This window comes from Scyliorhinus torazame, chromosome 9 (genome assembly GCF_047496885.1).
Source record: "Scyliorhinus torazame isolate Kashiwa2021f chromosome 9, sScyTor2.1, whole genome shotgun sequence".
NCBI classification, from domain to species: domain Eukaryota; kingdom Metazoa; phylum Chordata; class Chondrichthyes; order Carcharhiniformes; family Scyliorhinidae; genus Scyliorhinus; species Scyliorhinus torazame.
The window spans coordinates 53,737,312-53,756,561 of record NC_092715.1 but is presented as its reverse complement, the minus strand read 5'-3'; the positions used below and the strand labels follow the sequence as shown (position 1 = coordinate 53,756,561).

At 46.9% G+C, this 19,250-nt stretch overlaps 1 protein-coding gene across 25 annotated transcripts in view; it reads left to right on the top strand.

Annotated features, from left to right (window-relative positions):
- Positions 1-19,250, top strand: part of LOC140429207 (sorbin and SH3 domain-containing protein 2-like) — a 1,121,994-nt gene that overhangs the window by 1,003,365 nt on the left and 99,379 nt on the right. For 24 of the 25 annotated variants that reach the window (XM_072515921.1, XM_072515920.1, XM_072515899.1 and 21 more), the window contains 2 exons: positions 1,205-1,251; positions 15,324-15,430. In XM_072515921.1, coding sequence (XP_072372022.1) covers positions 1,205-1,251; positions 15,324-15,430 — 154 coding nt within the window. The remainder of the gene's footprint in view (positions 1-1,204; positions 1,252-15,323; positions 15,431-19,250) is intronic. The other variant, XM_072515915.1, reaches the window with a different exon arrangement.

Genomic DNA, 19,250 nt, shown 5'->3' with positions numbered 1-19,250 from the left:
TCGCAACAATTCCTACTATAGGAGAAAAGTGTGCTGCTAGGTTGGCAAGCCAAATCTGATTGGTCGCGGCATTGCCATGTAGAAAGCAGCAGGTAACTATTGGCTCCCCAAGCTCCACTGGGGCATGTTCCTTCAGTTGTTTGGCGTAGATAGAGTACAGGCCTTGCTCAACTGGCCAGTGCTTGCAAAACCCAAAACAAAATGGCTGCTGTTTGATGTGATTCCTCAATTGGGCAGCATTTGCTCAACAATCCTGAGTACACTAATAGCTACACTAACAACCAATTTAAGATAATCAGTCAAGCTCCTAACATGGCTCATTTATACTTATTAGAAGTGACATACATTGACATGCAGGGACCTGCTTTCTGCAAACAAAAGAAATATGTTCGGACTTTGCACCTTTATTTTGAATCACATGGGAGCTTGGGAAGCCTGTTGCCTTCTCTCTGACAATGCCTCAGCCAATCAGAATTGTCTTGCCAATCAGTCAGCATCCTTTTCTCCTGGAGTATATATATATTGTTGAGATCATCTGAAATTTGGCATTCTTGGGTTTGTCCTGATGCGTGCAAGACAAAAATCTTCAGCAACTTGTCTCTCTTTTCAGCCAAAATACTTTGGCTGTGGTCTCTTTTCCACAGCAACCTTTATTGACAATCATCCATGCCATGTTTTGTCGGCTGTGGAAAAATGTACATTTAGGGAATATTATTCAGAAGTTATTAGTGACTAACCATTAAAAAGGGTGCGCACACAACCAGCATTGTGGGATAAATGAGATTCATTGTTCTCGGCTGGCTGCAAAGCGTTTAATTTTTAAAAAAGAAATGTTATGATTTTGCAAAGCAATGTCGTATCTTTATTTTTTCTGTCTACTGAGAGCATCTAGCATGCATGAGAAGTAAATGAGCCTCCATCGCAGTGTGTGTGTCCAAAGTGACCTGGCCTGAGATTTGACTTTGCAGTGTTGTGATCAGTGTGGAGCTGAGCATGTGTGAGGCATGATGGTGTGTGTCTGGAAGCCCCTTTCTGTGCCGTTCTTTTGGATTTTGCTCCACAGCTTCCCTTTTTAGTAATGCTTCTGTTTAATTAGAAATGCTGATTAGTTTCCAGAAGTGAATGGCTTTGCTATTTCCTGGAACGCCATTTGTTTTCTGCCTAATTACAATAGTAACTTAATGAATGTGTGTTTCTCCCCTAGTCGCAGCAGCCCAACCTTGTTCATGAACGTTCACAGATTGGAGAGCCGTGAGTACAGTTTTGCTGTTTTCTCAGTGACGTGGTTGTAAAAATAAGATCAATTAATCTAATATCCTGAACCTGCCCCTGAGTTAATACTATCGAGCAATAAGGAGAATGATGTATTGGTGTCTAAAAACAAGTTTATATTAATGTACGTAATTACACAAGGGTCTTGGTACTTTATATCGATCTGCAAAAATCATGTTGCGCAGGAAACCATTCAAGCCATTGTGCAGTATTTCTCACGCAAATCTCCAATCTCAAATCTTATATGAACCTGCATTCATGTAGCCGCTTAAATTTTTTTTTTAATGTATTTATTACAAACATGTATTAAACAGGTTACAGCAAATAAACACCCCGGGAAACTTCACAACAATTGACTATACAGTCTATACAGATTTCACCCTCACCCCACCCCCCTGCAATGAACAACTCCTCAAACACGGTCACAAACATCCCCCACCTTTGCTCAAATCCCCTGCTGAGCCTCTTAACTCATACTTTAATGCAGCTGCTTTAATATAGCAGACTGTCCCGAGGCACCTAAGAGGAGTGTTATCAGACAGCTTTCAGCAACATCTGAATTGGAGGAGAAAGAGATGGAAATGCAAAGAGGTTTGTGTTCTGAATTCCAGAGCTTGGGCTTAAAATAGTTGACGGAACAGCCGGCAGTGGTGGTCCAAATGCAGAGGGGGCCAGAGTTGGAGGAACACTGAGTCCCTGGAGGTTTGTAGGGCTGGGGGAGTTAATATGAGATAGGGAGAGGTCAATCTTGGAGGTGTTTGAACATGAAGATAAGAATTTTAACACTGAGGCATTGGTAGGGCAAGAATTCATGTAGGTCAACAAATACAGGATTGATGGGTGAATGGTTTTTAACCCGAATCAGGATACCGGCTGCAGAATTTTGGATTGATTTGGATATTAATGGAAGATGGAAGGTCAGCCAGGAGATCATTACCATAGCAGAGTCTGGAATTGCCAAAAGCATGGGTGAGGGGAGGGTTTCGTCAGCAGATGGACTAATACAGGAGCGGTTACAAGATATTATTGGGATGAAAGGAGACAGTTTCAGCATTGCAAATGATATGAAGTAAGACATGAGGCTCAAGATACTGTATGCTTTATTAACTGCTCTCTCAATCTGTCCTGGCATGTCCAATGACTTATGCACATAACCACCCAGGCCTCACTGCATCCCCTTAAGCGTTGTACCCTTTATTTATACTGTCTCCCCAAGTTCTTTCTACCGAAATGACTCACTTCACATTTCTCTGCCTTGAACCTCATCTACCACTTGTCTCTCCATCCCACCAACTTCTTTACGTTCTTTTGGAGCTCTGCACCATGCTCCTTACAGTTCACGATGCTTCCTAATTTCACATTGGTCCCAGTGACATAGCTAAAAAAAGGGATGAGGTGCTAAAAGCAGAATATAGGGAGTTAGGAAGTAAGTTGAAAAGTAGGACCGTGTGCTATTCAGAGCAAAGATAGCAGAATGTATCAGATGAACAAGTGGCTGAAGAGGTGGTGCACGAGGGAAAGTTTCCGAATCCAGGGACATTGGGACCAGTTCAGGGGGAGCTGGACCGTACAAACTGGACAGGTTTCACCTGGGCAGGTCTGGGACTGATGTCCTTGGGGAAGTATTTGCTAAAGTGGTTGGGGAGGGTTAAAACTACAATGGCAGGGGGATGGGAACGTATGCAAGGAGTCAGAGAAGGGGAAACAAGGACAAGAACAAAAGACAGAAAGAGGAATAAGAAAAGTGATAGGCAGAGAAATCAAGGGCCAGAATCAAACAGGGCCACAGTGGAAAATAATGGGAACAAGACAAGGAATAATAAAAAGACGAGCCTTAAGGCTTTGTGCCTGAATGCGGGGAGCAGCCGCAGTAAAGTGGATGAATTAACCATGCAGATAGATGTAAAAAGGCATGATACAGTTGGGATTACAGAGACATGGCTGCAGGGTGGCCAGGGATGGGAACTGAACATCCGGAGTATTCAGTATTTAGGAAGGACAGTCAAAAAGGAAAAGGCAGCTGGTTAAAGAGGAAGTTGACGCAATAGTGAGGAGGGATATTAAGGATGTTGGTGGATAGTCAATGGCAAATATTCAAAGAACGCATGGGTGAACTGAAACAATTGTTCATTCCTGTCTGTTGCAAAAATAAAATGGGAAAGGTGGCCAATCCATGGCTAACACGAGACGTTAGCGATAGTATCAGATCCAAGGAAGAGGCATGACAAATGGGCCAGAAAAAAACAGCAGGCCTGCGGATTGGGAGCAGTTTACAGTTTAGCAAAGTAGGACAAAGGGATTGATTAAGAAAGGGTAAAAGAAGAATACGAGAGTAAGCTTGGGGAGATTGCCTGTAAAAACATGTATCGGTATGTGAAGAGAAAAAGATTGGTGAAAACAAATGTAGTCAGAAACAGGGGAATTTAAAATGGGAAACAAAGACCCGCTAAATACATACTTTAGTTCGGTCTTCACAAAGGAGGACACAAATAACCTACCAGAAATGACCAGAAATATTGGGGAACACGGGGTTTAGTGAGAAGGAGGAACTGAAGGAAATCAGTATTAGTAGGGAAATGGTGCTGGGGAAATTGATCACAGTACGAAGTCTTACAACACCAGGTTAAAATCCAACAGGTTTGTTTCGATGTCACTAGCTTTCGGAGCGCTGCTCCTTCCTCAGGTGAATGAAGAGGTATGTTCCAGAAACATATATATAGACAGATTCAAAGATGCCAAACAATACTTGGAATGCGAGCATTAGCAGGTGATTAAATCTTTACAGATCCTGTACAGATCCTTTACAGAATCTGTAAAGATTTAATCACCTGCTAATGGTCACATTCCAAGCATTGTTTGGCATCTTTGAATTTGCCTATATATATATGTTTCTGGAACAGACCTCTTCATTCACCTGAGGAAGGAGCAGCGCTCCGAAAGCTAGTGACATCGAAACAAACCTGTTGGACTTTAACCTGGTGTTGTAAGACTTCGTACTGTGCTCACCCCAGTCCAACGCCGACATCTCCACATCGGGGAAATTAATGGAATTGAAGGCCAATTATTCCTTAGGGACTAATAATCTATATCCCAGAGTATTTAAGGAAGCGATCGGAGAAATAGTGGCTGCATTGGTGGTCATCTTCCAAGATTCTATTACCCTGGAACAGTGCCTGCAGATTGAAGGATAGCTAATGTAACTCCACTATTTAAAAAGGGAGAAAACAAAGAATTGTAGACCAGTCAGCCTGATGTCGGTAGCAGGGAAAGTGTTACAGTCCATTATAAAAAAATTTATAGCAGAGCAGATAGCCAGCATGGATCCATGAAAAGGAAATAATGCTTGACAAATGTATTGAAACACTTGAGGATGTAACTAGTAGAGTTGACAAGGGGGAGTCCTTTAATGTGGTTTATTTGGACTTTCAGAAAGCTTTTGACAAGTCCTACATAAATTTGATTTGATTTGATTTTTTTTGTCATGTGTACCCTACAGTGAAAAGTATCATTCTGATACAGTCCTGGCAGATAGCTCCATACATGAAAAACATAGAACTTACTATAATAATTAATAATTATAGAACATACTATAATAATGGTTATAAGAGATGTAGGAAGAGGATCTGGAAGGGAGAGTCGCACAGAGTCGCCATGCTCTGGCGCCACCTTGGAATTTTTTTTTAAATTTCAAGATCCAGCTGCAGCCTGTAGTTGTTTATTTTTTGTCATCAATGTTAATCGGGAAGAGCAAGAGCTGGTCCAATTCCCTTGCAGTTGGCCCCCTTGGCTCAGTACTGGTGTTTGGAGAAATGCTCGATCAGCTCTCCGATCTTTTTGCTCCTACTGCCCAGCCTAGATCCGGTCAGGCTGGCCCACAGTCACATCACGCAGCCTCACTCCACTCCACTGGCCTCTCCCTGTAATGTACACTGGAGCTACACCCATGGTCCCTAAGCCGCTGAACCGGTCTTGACCTTGCCACCAGCTCCCACCGCCCAGCAAGGCAGCTGCTTCCCGCGGAGCGGTTCTTTGAGAAGTTATAGTCCTATCCCTGATCCATGCTTCCTACGAGATGCTTCCCCTCCTTAGAAGCTGAACATCCACTCAGACACCCTGGTGAATGGCCACAGGAAAATAAGTGATTAGCGTGTAACATTAAAGTGCATGGGATTGGGGGTAATATATTGAGACGGATAGAAAACTGGTTGGCAGACAGGAAACAAAAAGTAGGAATAAAATGGGTCTTATCTTCTTACAAATGGCAGGCAATAACTCGTGGGGTACTGCAGGGATCAGTGCTAGGACCCAACTATTCACAATCTATACTAACGATTTAGGTGAGGGAACTAAATGTAATATTTACAAATTTGCGGATGGCACAGAACTGGGTGGGAGATTGAGCTTTGAGGAAGATGCAGAGATGCTTCAGTCTGATTTGGATAAGTTGAGTAGTGGCCATTTGCATGACAGATGCAGTTTTATGTGAATAAATGTGAGGTTATCCATTTTGGTAGAAAAAACAGGAAAGAAGATTATTTATGAATGGCTATAGATTGAGAGAGGAGAATGTGCAACGAGACCTGGGTGTCCCTGTACACTAGGCACTGAAAGTAAACTTGCAGGTACAGGAGGCGGCAAAGAAGGCAAATAGTATGTTGGCCTTCACAGCAAGAGGATTCGAGTACAGGAGCTGGGATGTTGTTCTGCAATTATACAGGGCCTTGGTGAGATCACACCTGGAATATTGTGTGTACTTTTGGTCTTCTTATCTGAGGAAGGATGTTTCAGCTATAGAGGGAGTGCAGCAAAGGTTTACCAGACTGATTCCTGGGACGTATGAGGAGAGATTGAGTTGATTAGGATTATATATTAAGTTCAGAACAATGGGTGGGGGAATCCCATGAAAACCTATGAAATACTTACAGGACTAGACTGGATAGATGCAAGAAGGATGTTTCCGGGGGAGTCCACAACCAGGGGTCACAGTCTAAGGATTCCGGGTAAATCATTTAGGACTGGGATGAGGGAAAATCTCTTCAACCAGAGCGTGGTGAACCTGTGGAGTCTACCACCACAGAACCAGTAGAGGCCGAAACATTGTATGTTTTCAAGAAGGAGTTAGATATATCTCTTGGGGTAAATGGATCAAAGGATATGGGGGGAATTAGAAACAGGTTACTGAGTTGGATTGTCACCCATGATCATAATGAATGGTGGAGCGGGCTCGAAGGGTCAAATGGCCTCTTCCTGCTCCTATTTTCTGTCTATTTTAAAACTGTGCCTGGTACACTAAGGTCTATATCCAGAAAACCAATGTTCCCAACGCTGACCTCTGGGGAACTCTATATCTGGCCTTCCTCCAGCAGAAACAGCATCTATTAACCGTTACTTGCTGGTTCCTGTCACTCAACAATTTCCATGTTGCTACTGTCACTTTTAGTTGCATCAGCTATAACTTTGCTTCCATATGACACTGTATCAAATGCCTTCTGGAAATCCGTGTACATAACATCAACAGCATCACCCTCATTACCTCTTCAAAAAAACTCCAACAAGTTGGTGAAACAAAATCCTTCCTTAACAGATTTGTGATGGATTTTGTTAATTAACCTGCATTTGTCCAAGTGACTATTAATTTTGTCCCAAATTATTGTTTCTAGAGGCTCCCCAACCACTGAAACTAAACTGATTGGCCTGCAGTTGCTGGGCTTATCTTTACACTGTTTTTTGAACAATGTAATGTTTGCAATCATCCAGTCCCCTGGAACCATCCGTGACTCTAAGGAAAACTAAAAAACTATGGCAAGTGCCTCCTTAATTTCCACTCTCACTTCCCTCAATGTCCTTGGTTACATCTTACCTGGTCCTGGTGTTTTATCAATTTTAAGTATAGACAGCTATCTAATACCACCTCCTTATGAATTTTAAATCCTTCTCCACCATGGCTGGGCAACATCCTCTTACTTGGTAAAGTCATGCAAGTGTTATGGGCCAGGGCTTAGAAACTCCAAAGTGTATTATGAAGTTCACCTGACCTGTAACCTTTATGTTGAATTTGGCTTATATTTTTTTTCTATAAATTTAGAGTGCCCAATTATTTTTTTCCAATTAAGGGGCAATTTAGCGTGGCCAATCCACCTAGCCTGCACATCTTTGGGTTGTGGGGGCAAGACCCACGCAAACACGGGAAGAATGCGCAAACTCCACACGGACAGTAACCCAGAGCCGGGATCGAACCTGGGACCTCAGCGCCGTGAGGCAGCAGGGCTAATCCACTGCGCCGCCGTGCTGCCCTTGAATTTGGCTTAGATGACCACAAAAGCCTTCGCTTCAGGTGTGATTCATCAGACTTCCTCGGCGCTTTAATCAAAACAAGGTTTATTCTAAGACTGTAGTTAACATATATAGATATATATATATAAAAATACAGCAAGAATTTTTTATCAATTACAAACAGAAAGACACCACACAGCTGCAGTAATCCATGTATAACACTTATGAATTCCCCCTTAACTGTTCCAATTCAATAACAAAATCCATTAAACCAAAACCCCTTTCAAGGGTGTGGCCCAGCACACTGTATTCTCACTTGACTGGGACTGGTCCTTTCCCTGAATTCTGATCCAGTTTCAACTAGCAGTTTCAAACGTCTTCCGGAAAGCAACTCTATCTTTAAAAATTACCCAGGCAGTTTGCCACACTCCAATGTGCTCATCACTGGACAGCTTTTGAAATGAAAACAAGGAAAACACTTCTTTCTCCTTCTGCAGTCCAAAGCAACCAAACAAAAACTGAAAACAAAAAAAAAACCCTCTCCACTGACAGCCCAGCTCCACCTACAAAATGACATCACTGAAGCCATGCTACAAGTCACATGATAAGAGACCAAACCTCTCTTAAAGGGACATTCACATGACACAAGGTATTCACTTAATAACTCAACCAATCCCTCTGCCTCCATCCGTGAATTCCTTTTTTGGTCCCGAGTGGGCCCCAATCCTCTTTTAACACCTTTTTACTATTCATACGTCTGTAGAAGAGATTGGGATTCCTTTTTATATTATGCCTCTTTTCATGCTTCCTCTTTGCTTCTCTTATTGGTCATTTCCCCTCTGAACCTTCTGTTTTCGGCCTGCTTCTCCATTTTATTATCCCGCTGACATTTATCATAAGATGCTTAATCTCCCTCACTTTTATCAGCCAGGGAGCTATAGATTTGTTTCCCCAACATTTCTCTTTCGAAAGAACTTACCATGACTGTGCTCGAACTCCCTCGCATTTGAAGAAAGAAAGAAAAGAAGAAAATTGCTTATTGTCACAAGTAGGCTTCTGATGAAGTTACTGTGAAAAACCTCTAGTCGCCACATTCCGGTAGCCCATTGTTCATCTACCGCTTTTCCTGCCAACCTTTGCTTCCAACCTTACCCTACTGAAGTTGACTTTCCCCCAGTTAATTATTATTACAATGGATAGTCCTTTGTCCTTTTCTATTGCCACCCTAAACCTTGTGATACAATTAAAACTGTCTCCTAAATGTTATCCTCCAGAGAATTGATCTACTTGGCCCAGCTTATCCCAAGAACCAGGTCCAACAGTGCTTCCCTTCTCATTGAACTGGAAACATACTGTTGTAAAAAATGTTCATGAACACACTCCCACTCTCCCCTTTTCACAACTACTATTCCAGTCTATTTTCAGATGATCAATGTCCCACATTATAACTATTCTATAATGTTTGTACCTTTCTGTAATTTCCTTGCAAATTTGTTCCTCTACACGCTTTCCATTTTTTTGGTAATCTGTAGACTACCCCAAACATCTTTTTTGGTTCCTGGCTCTAGCCAAATAGAGGGCAGAATTCTCCACCTCGTGACACTACAAATGTGAACCACAATTGGGCGTCCAACCTAAATCCAGGTCCACGTCCAGCACCAATTCGGGCGCCATACTGGCTTCTCGCTGGGGCGAAAATGAGGTTAACGCCTTGTGCAAGCAGCGCCATGCAAAATGGCATTTGCGGGTATTAAATGTGATTAGCCGGTTGGACACAGTATGCTCCACCCTTCTGTGATGCTCCACTCCTCTCAGATGGAAGTCTGGCGGGGGTGAATTACTACAAGTATTTACAAACATGGACTGGGCGCCATGCTGCGGAGGGGGAGGGGAGGCTAAAAAAAACACTGAAAACCCGTTAAAAACTGTTGGGCTTGCTGCGGGATTGATGCCCGGTTAGTGACGTAGTGCCATGTCCGTGAACTTGGTGTGTGTCCCTCGGGATCGGGGTGGCCTGGCTCAGACCGCTCTTGCTGCGATCTGTCTTTTAAATGCACCCCTTTGGTGCTACTTATAGGCTCCTGGCTGCTCGTAAGTTCATTAGATATAGGAGCAGAATTAGCCCATTTGGCTCATTAATTCTGCTCCGCCATTCGATAATGACTGATCTCATCCTGAGCTTAACTTCACCATCCTGCCTGTTCTCCATAACCCTTCGACCGATTACCAATTAAAACATCTGTCTAACTCCTCCTTAAATTTACTCACTGTCCCAGCATCCACCCAGCACACTGGAGTTGCGAATTCCACAGATTCACAACCTTTTGGGAGAAGTAGTTTCTCCTCAACTGCTCACACTGCTGAGTGCTGCCTGTGTCCTTTAAATGCTCAGAAGGCCTCTGGTCGTCTGGGAGCCCACCCAGGCCGCTCCTCTGGACACCATCATACCCCAGCTGTATCATCAAGGGCCAAGCTTAATCAGGAGCCCAACTGGTGTTGGCACTCCAGTGCTGTCCCATTGCAGAGGAAGCAGGGGATCAACAGAGCTCACCCCAACCAGAGGACACCTGCACCACGGCCTACGGAACACCCCCGCCCCCCCCCCCCCCCCGGTTCTCTGCCTCTCTCAGGGTGGAGGACTCATTGGTGACCCCCAAACCCTCCGGATCACCAGCTGTCTCAACCGCCTCCCACGCAGTGTACAGGAGGACAGCCTTGAGTCTGCGGCCCACCCTGGGGAAGAGGGTGTCCCTCCACTCACTGGCATGGGGCCATGGGTCCACCTCAGATTCCTGACCTCGGGGGGGCAGGTCTTCTCTGAGCCACCTTGGTGGTTGCAATGAGTGTGTGGTAAGTGGAGCGCTTAACACAGCTCCAGCTGCCAGGCTCTTTGGTGCTAAATCCGGCCCCTGCGGGTAGAATGCCCGCTGGGCTGGGAATTGGGTGGCATTCATCCTGCAGAGTCTTAGCCTATCAGCATGTCCTGAATTGCTCCACAAATAGCACCCCCAATGAGGGTGTGAACCGCACTCAATTCAGTCAACACTTATTCGTCTCCCAAATGGAGAATTTCGCCCAGCTTCTGTCCTTGGCCCCTTTGTGATATGCTCACTCTCCATCACTGTAATGCCCTTCTTAATCAATACCACCATCCCTCACCTTTGTTTCCTTTCCTATCTTCCATGAGCACCTTGCATGCAGGAATATTTAATACCCAGTTCTGCCTCTATGACCCATGTCTCTGTTAGAGCCACAACATTGTAATTCCACATGGCAATCTATGCCTGTAACTTATCAATCTTGTTTACCACACTTCCATGCACTGTAACCCTGATGTCAACTTTATTACTTTCTCCCTTACTCTGAACCCACCTAATAACTTGCTACTCCCTACTCTCGTGCTATCCATCTCTCCCAGTCTTCTGTGCACCTTGGTATTGCTCTCCAATATTTTCTCCTGGTGCCAACATCCATGTCAAGTTAATTTAAGCCCTCCCCAGTAGCAGTAGTAAATTACCCCATAAGAAATTCAGTCCCAATTCTATTTAGATGAAACCTGACTGGCCTGTGCAGGTCCCATCTTACACAGAGCCAGAACTCCTGATCTGTTGAGTGCTTTGGAACATCCTGATGATGTGAAAGGGCTTTATAAATGCAAGGAGTTTTTTATTCATTCTTGTGGGAAGGTCAGCAATTTTTACCCATTCCTAATTGCACTTGAGAAATTGGTGGTGATCTACCTTCTTGCTACCTTTACAGTTCATGTGGTGTAGGTACGCCCAGAGTGCTTTTAGGGAGGGGGGTTCCAGGATTTTGACTCCGTAACAGTGAAGGTAGCACAATATAGTTTCAAGTCAGGATCGTGTGTGAGTTGGAGGGGAACTTGCAGGCGTTGGTGTTCCCATGCATCTGCTGCCCTGTCCGTCGAACTGGTACAGGCCTCACCTGGTACTTTTGTTGGAGCCTTGACAAGTTCTCCAGTGCATTTTGCAGTGGTGAATAGGGTACCCATCAAGCACGTTGCTTTGTCTTGGATAGAGCAGATCTTCTTGAGTGCTGTTGGAGCTGCAATCATCCAGGCAAGTTGAGAGCATTCTATACCCCTCCTCGCTTGTGCCTTGTAGATGGTGGACAGACTTTAGGAGAGATGAGTTACTCTCTGCAGAATTCCCAGACTCTGACGTGCTCTTGTCATAACAGTATTGACACAAGATAAAGAGGTTTCAAGTGCTTACAGTTTCTGCTGTTGTAACTTTAAATCATTTGGGTGATTTACACTATGAATGGACTGTAGTAAAAAGCTTCCTTTTAAGAAAGTGGAAAGTTATCAGTCAAACTTCTTTTTGAATTTTTCTTTACACGAGAGCCTTCATTAGTTTTATGCAGTGAATAGTGGGTGAATGGTCATGGAAATGCCATAGCTTGGCATGGGCAGCATGAAGGGTCAATAGAGGATGGGTGGGGGATATAGCTTGGCATAGGGTGAATGAGGGGCAATGGCGTGTAATTGGGGAGGCATACATTGATAAATGGGGCATGAACGACCATGCTGTGTGAATAAGGTACATGAGGTGGCATGGATGTGGCATCCAGAGAGTGGGGTAGTGGGGGTGGCAGTGGTTTGGAGGGGGCTATAAGGGCTGGATGGCCTTTATCTTATTATTATAACAAGTCCCACAGCACTGAAGTGAACCTTTTAAACAGTCAGCCTCGGCAACCAGCAGCCTCTGTGGCTGCCTCCAAATTTTCATCCCGGATCAGCTGGTCCAACTGCAGGCTGCACCCATCATCCCCACAACGAAAATCCAATCGTTGTGGGCACTTTACCCTGAGGCAGGCCAAGCCAGGAATTGTCCCGACTCCCACTACCCATTTCGAGGATGGGAATCCAACTCACTGTGTGGAGGATGCAACGTCCTTTGAAGAATGCAGAGAAGAGCCTGCAAATTGTGTAATTCCGCTTCAGGGAACAGATCAAACAGAGGGTGTGAGACCACTCTCAGGTCTGGTGGAGAATGATTCCTCTGTGTGGTGATTTTGAAGTCACTTGCCAGTGTTTGGTTTCAGTACCAGCAACGGGATTTCCTATTTCTACCCACTTCACCTGCTGAGGTTAATATGGAAACCTTTTTGCCTCCAAGCATGAAGTTACTTCCACAGCCAAATAGGTCGAACCTAGAACAGACCTATTACTTGTATTCTCCTTGGGTCAATGCTGCCAAATCATGGGGAAGTTATTTGAATTCTTAAAGGCACTGTTACTGTTAAACTAAAGAGAACAGGAATAGCACTTCTGCTCTACCAAGAGCCAAGATATCCAAATTTATTGTTCGAATTCCACAAATGTCACAAGAGACGTTTACTCGGACCCTGTGTTATAGAGTGCACATGTACCATCCATTTCTTTATACATTGGGAATGTAGAAGAATAGGATGAGGCTCTGTGGCCCTTACACCTCAACAGATGTTGACTTATAAGCAGGAATGGACCCTAACTCCTTTCCCTGTATCTTTTCATAATCTGTGCTCGCAGATATGCCTCCATTTACCTTTTAAATTATAATGTAGTCTCCGTAAAAGGGATCTTTGCGATAATTAATTAATTTTTAAAAAAATGCCCAATTATTTTTTTTCCAATTAAGGGACAATTAAACGTGGCCAATGCACCTACCCTGCACATCTTTGGGTTGTGGGGGTGATACCCACGCAGACATGAGAGTGTGCAAACTCCACACTAACAGTGCCCCACTGCCGGGATCGAACCCAGGTCCTCAGCACCGTGAGGCAGCAGTGCTAGTCACTGAGCCACCGTGCCGCCCCACGATAATTAATTTCAGGTTCTAAGTAACCTTCTGTCTGAAATTCCTTTTAGTGATAGTCCTGAAATTACATTCTTTGTTGTTGATTTACCAACTGATGTAAAGCTGCCTTTACATCAAGGCAGCATTTGACCGAGTAAGTATGGCATCAAGGAGGCCTGGGGGCAATGGAAATCGGGGGGGAAATCTCTCCACTGGTTGGAGTCATACCTGGCACAAAGGACCGTCAATCATCTCAGTTCCAGGACATCACTGCAGGATTTCCTTGGGGTAGTGACCTCAGCCGAACCATCTTCAGCTGCTACATCAGCACGGGCAGCATGGTAGCACAGTGGTTAGCATTGTTGCTTTACAGCACCAGGGTCCCAGGTTTGATTCCCAGCCTGGGTCACTGTGCGGAGTCTGCACGTTCCCCCTGTGTCTGAGTGGGTTTCCTCCGGGTGCTCCGGTTTCCTTCCACATGTCCCGAAAGACGTGCTGCTAGGTGAATTGGACATTCTGAATTCTCCCTCTGTGTACCCGATCGGGCGCCGGAATGTGACAACTGGGGATTTTCATGGTAACTTCATTGCAGTGTTAATGTAAGCCTACTTATGACAATAAAGATTAATATTATTTATTATTATCAATGACCTCAATTCCATCCTCAAGTCAGAAGTGGGGATGATCACTGATGATTGCACGATGTTCAGCAGCATTCGTGATGACTCAGATTCTGAAGCAGTCCATGTTCATATGCAACACAACCAGAACAATATTCAGGCTTCGGCTGATAAGTGGCAAGTCACATTCATACCACCCAAGTCCCAGGCAATGGCCATTTCCAACAAGCTAAATCCCCCACTATCAATATCCTGGGAGTTACCATTGCCTAGAAACTGAACTGGACTAGTCATATAAATATTGTGGCGACAAGAGCAGGTCAGAGATTAGGAATACTGCAGCATGCAACTCATCTCCTGACTCCCCAAAGACTGTCCACCATCTTTAAGGCACAAGCCAGGAGTGTGATGGAATGCTCTCCACTTGCCTGGATGAGTGCAGCTCCAACAACACTCAGGATGCTTGACACCATCCAGGACAAAGCAGCCTGCTTGATTGGCACCCCTTCCACAAACATTCACTGCCTCCACCACAGGGTCCCACGCACAATGGCAGCAGTGTACAATCTACAAGATGCACTGCAGGAACTCATCAAAGGTCTTTAGACAGCACCTTTTAAACCCACAACCACTACCATCTTAGGACAAGGGTGGCAGACACATGGGAACACCACTAGCTGGAGTTTCCTCTCTCATCCTGACTTGGAGCTATATTGCTGTCTCTTCACTGTTGCTGGGTCAAAATCGTGGAACTCCCTCCCTAACAGCCCTGTGGGTATACCTACACCACATGGACTGCTGCAGTCCAAGAAGGCAGCTCACCACCAGCTTCTCAAGTGAAATTTTGGATGGGCAATAAATGCTGGCCTAGCCAGTGACACCCACATCCCATGAATGAATGAAAAAAACAATTTTTCATGACATTTCTCCTCAAAACAACTCACGATAGTTTTAAAAACGCAATTGCAGACCACATATCCTCCTTGTTCCAATGAATACGTCCCTTTTTTCTCAGCCGATTCTCCAGATCATTTTAGTAAATCCTTGCTGTACCTTTTCTACATCTACATTATCCGTTCCCTGATGAGATTCCCAGATCTGCACACTGTTCCGCAATTGTGGCTTAACCATTGTCTTCTGAAAATTCATGATCACTTCTGTTTCTATTCTCTGCGCCAATGTTTATAGGCTAGAATCCCATTGGCCGTTTCGATAGCCTGTCCCCAGATCGTTCAAGATTGATAATGCAATTTAGTTTAATCGTACTGAATTTCCGTTAAGTTTACTTGGAATTGTAGATAAAGTGAGAGGTGCGGGTGGGCTAAATTTAAACTTTTTCTTCTGAACTTTCTCAAAGGTACCAAGCCATGTACAGCTACAACCCGAGAAATGAGGATGAGCTGGAGCTCAAGGAAGGAGATCTTGTTGATGTAATGGAGAAGTGTGATGATGGTTGGTTTGTTGGTATGTGTCTTTCAAAGTATCTTCCTGCAATCAGAGTAGGGATGAGCTAAGAGATTAAAGTTAATTTTTGAACCTAAAACCCATGGAGGAAAAAATAGGGTGAGAAAAATGCAGGTGAATATCCTCATTTTCACCAAAAGGAGATGAAGTGACTCATGAGGCCAGATCAAAAAAGAGGCCTAAACGTACTAAATACGTTAAATCAGGCAAATTCCAAGTTCTCAATATCTGACGGATGTTAGCAGATTTAAGAATTAAGAAGAAGAAAAACTGTAACTTCAAGAAGATGGAATCCATCAATTCCACGTTCCCAGCAGGGGAACCATAGTCACTGGGAGCCCCATAGTCACTGGGAGCACAGGCTCCATAGTCACTGGGAGCACAGGCCCCATAGTCACTGGGAGCACAGGCTCCATAGTCACTGGGAACACAGGCTCCATAGTCACTGGGAGCACAGGCTCCATTGTCACTGGGAGCACAGGCCCATAATCACTGGGAGCACAGGCCTATAGTCACTGGGAGCACAGCCCCATAGTCACTGAGAGCACAGGCTCCATAGTCACTGGGAGCACACGCCCATAGTCACTGGGAGCACAGGCTCCATGGTCACTGGGGGCACAGGCCCATAGTCACTGGGAGCACAGGCCCATAGTCACTGGGAGCACCGCCCCATAGTCACTGGGAGCACCGCCTCCATAGTCACTGGGAGCACAGGCCGCATGGTCACTGGGAGCACAGCCGCCATAGTCACTGGGAGCAGCGGCCCATAGTCACTGGGAGCACAGGCCGCATAGTCACTGGGAGCACAGGCCCATAGTCACTGAGAGCACAGGCTCCATAGTCACTGGGAGAACAGGCCCCATAGTCACTGGGAGCACAGGCACCATAGTCACTGGGAGCACAGGCCCATAGTTACTGGGAGCACAGGCACATAGTCACAGGGAGAACAGGCCCTATAGTCACTGGGAGCACAGGCCCATAGTCACTGAGAGCACAGGCTCCATAGTCACTGGGAGGACACGCCCATAGTCACAGGGAGCACAGGCTCCATAGTCACTGGGAGCAACGGCCCATATGTCACTGGGAGCACAGGCCCATAGTCACTGGGAGCACCGCCCCATAGTCACTGGGTGCACCGCCTCCATAGTCACTGGGAGCACAGGCCCCATGGTCACTGGGAGCACAGCCACCATAGTCACTGGGAGCAGCGGCCCATAGTCACTGGGAGCACAGGCCGCATAGTCACTGGGAGCACAGGCCCATAGTCACTGGGAGCATGGGCCCCATAGTCACTGGGAAGACAGGCCCCATAGTCACTGGGAGAACAGTCCCCATAGTCACTGGGAGCACAGTCACCATAGTCACTGGGAGCACAGGCCCATAGTTACTGGGAGCACAGGCACATAGTCACAGGGAGAACAGGCCCCATAGTCACTGGGAGCACAAGTCCATAGTCACTGGGAGCACAGGCCCCATAGTCATTGGGAGCAGCGGCCCCATAGTCACTGGGAGCACAGGCCCCATAGTCACTGGGAGCACAGGCCCCATAGTCACTGGGAGGATAGCCCCCATAGTCACTGGTAGCACAGACCCTCACTTACTGGGAGCACAGGCCCCTGGTCACTGGTAGCACAGGCCCATAATCACTGTGAGCACAGGCCCCATAGTCACTGGGAGCACAGCCCGCATAGTCACTGGGAGTACAGCCCGCATAGTCACTTGTAGCACAGGCCCATAATCGCTGGGAGCACAGGCCCCCTAGTCACTGGGAGCACAGGCCCCATAGTCACTGTGAAGACAGGCCCCATAGTCACTGGGAGAACAGGCCCCATAGTCACTGGGAGAACAGGCACCATAGTCACAGGGAGCACAGGCCCATAGTTACTGGGAGCACAGGCACATAGTCACAGGGACAACAGGCCCCATAGTCACTGGGAGCACAAGTCCATAGTCACTGGGAGCACAGGCCCCATAGTCACTGGGAGCACAGGCCCCATAGTCACTGGGAGCATAGCCCCCATAGTCACTGGTAGCACAGACCCTCACTTACTGGGAGCACAGGCCCCTGGTCACTGGTAGCACAGGCCCATAATCACTGTGAGCACAGGCCCCATAGTCACTGGGAGCACAGCCCGCATAGTCACTGGGAGTACAGCCCGCATAGTCACTGGTAGCACAGGCCCATAATCACTGGGAGCACAGGCCCATAGTCACTGGCAGCACAGCCCCCATAGTACTGGCAGCACAGCCCCCATAGTCACTGGGAGCACAGGCCCCCATAGTCACTGGGAGCGCAGGCCCATAGTCAGTGGGAGAGCAGGTCCATAGTCACTGGGAGCACAGGCCCCATAGTCAATGGGAGCACAGCCCGCATAGTCACTGGGAGCACAGGCCATAGTCACGGGGAGCTTCATCACTGGGTGCACAGGCCCATAGTCCCTTGGAACACAGGCCCATAGTCACTGGGAGCACAGGCCCATTGTCATTGGGAGCACAGCCCACATAGTCACTGGGAGTACAGACCCATAGTCACTGGTAACACTTCCCCCATAGTCACTGGGAGCACAGGCCCAAAGTCACTGGGAGCACAGGCCCAAAGTCACTGGGAGCACAGGCCCATAGTCACTGTGAGCACAGGCCCATAGTCAATGGGAGCACAGGCCCATAGTCACTGGGAGTACAGACCCATAGTCACTGGTAACACTTCCCCCATAGTCACTGGGAGCACAGGCCCATAGTCACTGGGAGCACAGGCCCAAAGTCACTGGGAGCACAGGCCCATAGTCAATGGGAGCACAGGCCCATAGTCACTGGGAGCACAGGCCCATAGTCACTGGGAGCACAGCCCACATAGTCACTGGGAGTACAGGCCCATAGTCACTGGGAGCACAGACCCATAGTCACTGGGAGCACAGACCCAAACTCACGTAAAGCACAGGCTCGTAGTCACTGGGAGCACAAGCCCATAGTCACTGGGAGCACAGGCCCATAGTCACTTGGAGCACAGCTCCCATAGTCACTGGGAGCACAGGCTGATAGTCACTGGTAGCACTGCCCCCATAGTCACTGTGAGCACTGATCCACAGTCAATTGGAGCAAAGCCCCGATAGTCACTGGGAGCACAGGCACATAGTCGCTGGGAGCACAGGCCCATAGTCACTGTGAGCACAGCCCCCAGAGTCACTGTGAGCACAGCCCCCATAGTCACTGGGTGCACAACCCCAATAGTCGCTGGGTGCACAGCCCCCATAGTCACTGGGAGTACAGGCCCATTGTCACTGGGAGCACAGGCACATAGTCACTGGGAGCACAGGCCCATAGTCACTGGGAGCACAGTCCCATAGTCACTGGGAGCACAGGCCCATAGTCACTTGGAGCATAGGCCCATAGTCACTGGAGCACAGGCCAATAGGCACTGGGAGCACAGGCCCATAGTCACTGGGAGCACAGGCCCATAGTCACTGGTAGCGCAGGCCCATAGACGCTGGGAGCACAGGCCCATAGTCACTGGGAGCACGGGCCCATAGTCACTGGGAGCACAGGCCCATAGTCACTGGTAGCACAGGCCCATAGTCACTGGGAGCACAGGCCCATAGTTACTGGGAGCACAGGCCGATAGTCACTGGGAGCACAGGCCGCATAGTCACTGGGAGCACAGATCCACAGTCAATTGGAGCAAAGCCCCTATAGTCACTGGTACCACAGGCACATAGTCGTCGGGAGCACAGGCCCATAGTCACTGTGAGCACAGCCCCCATAGTCACTGTGAGCACAGCCCTTAAATGTCACTGGGTGCACAGCCCCAATATTCACTGGGTGC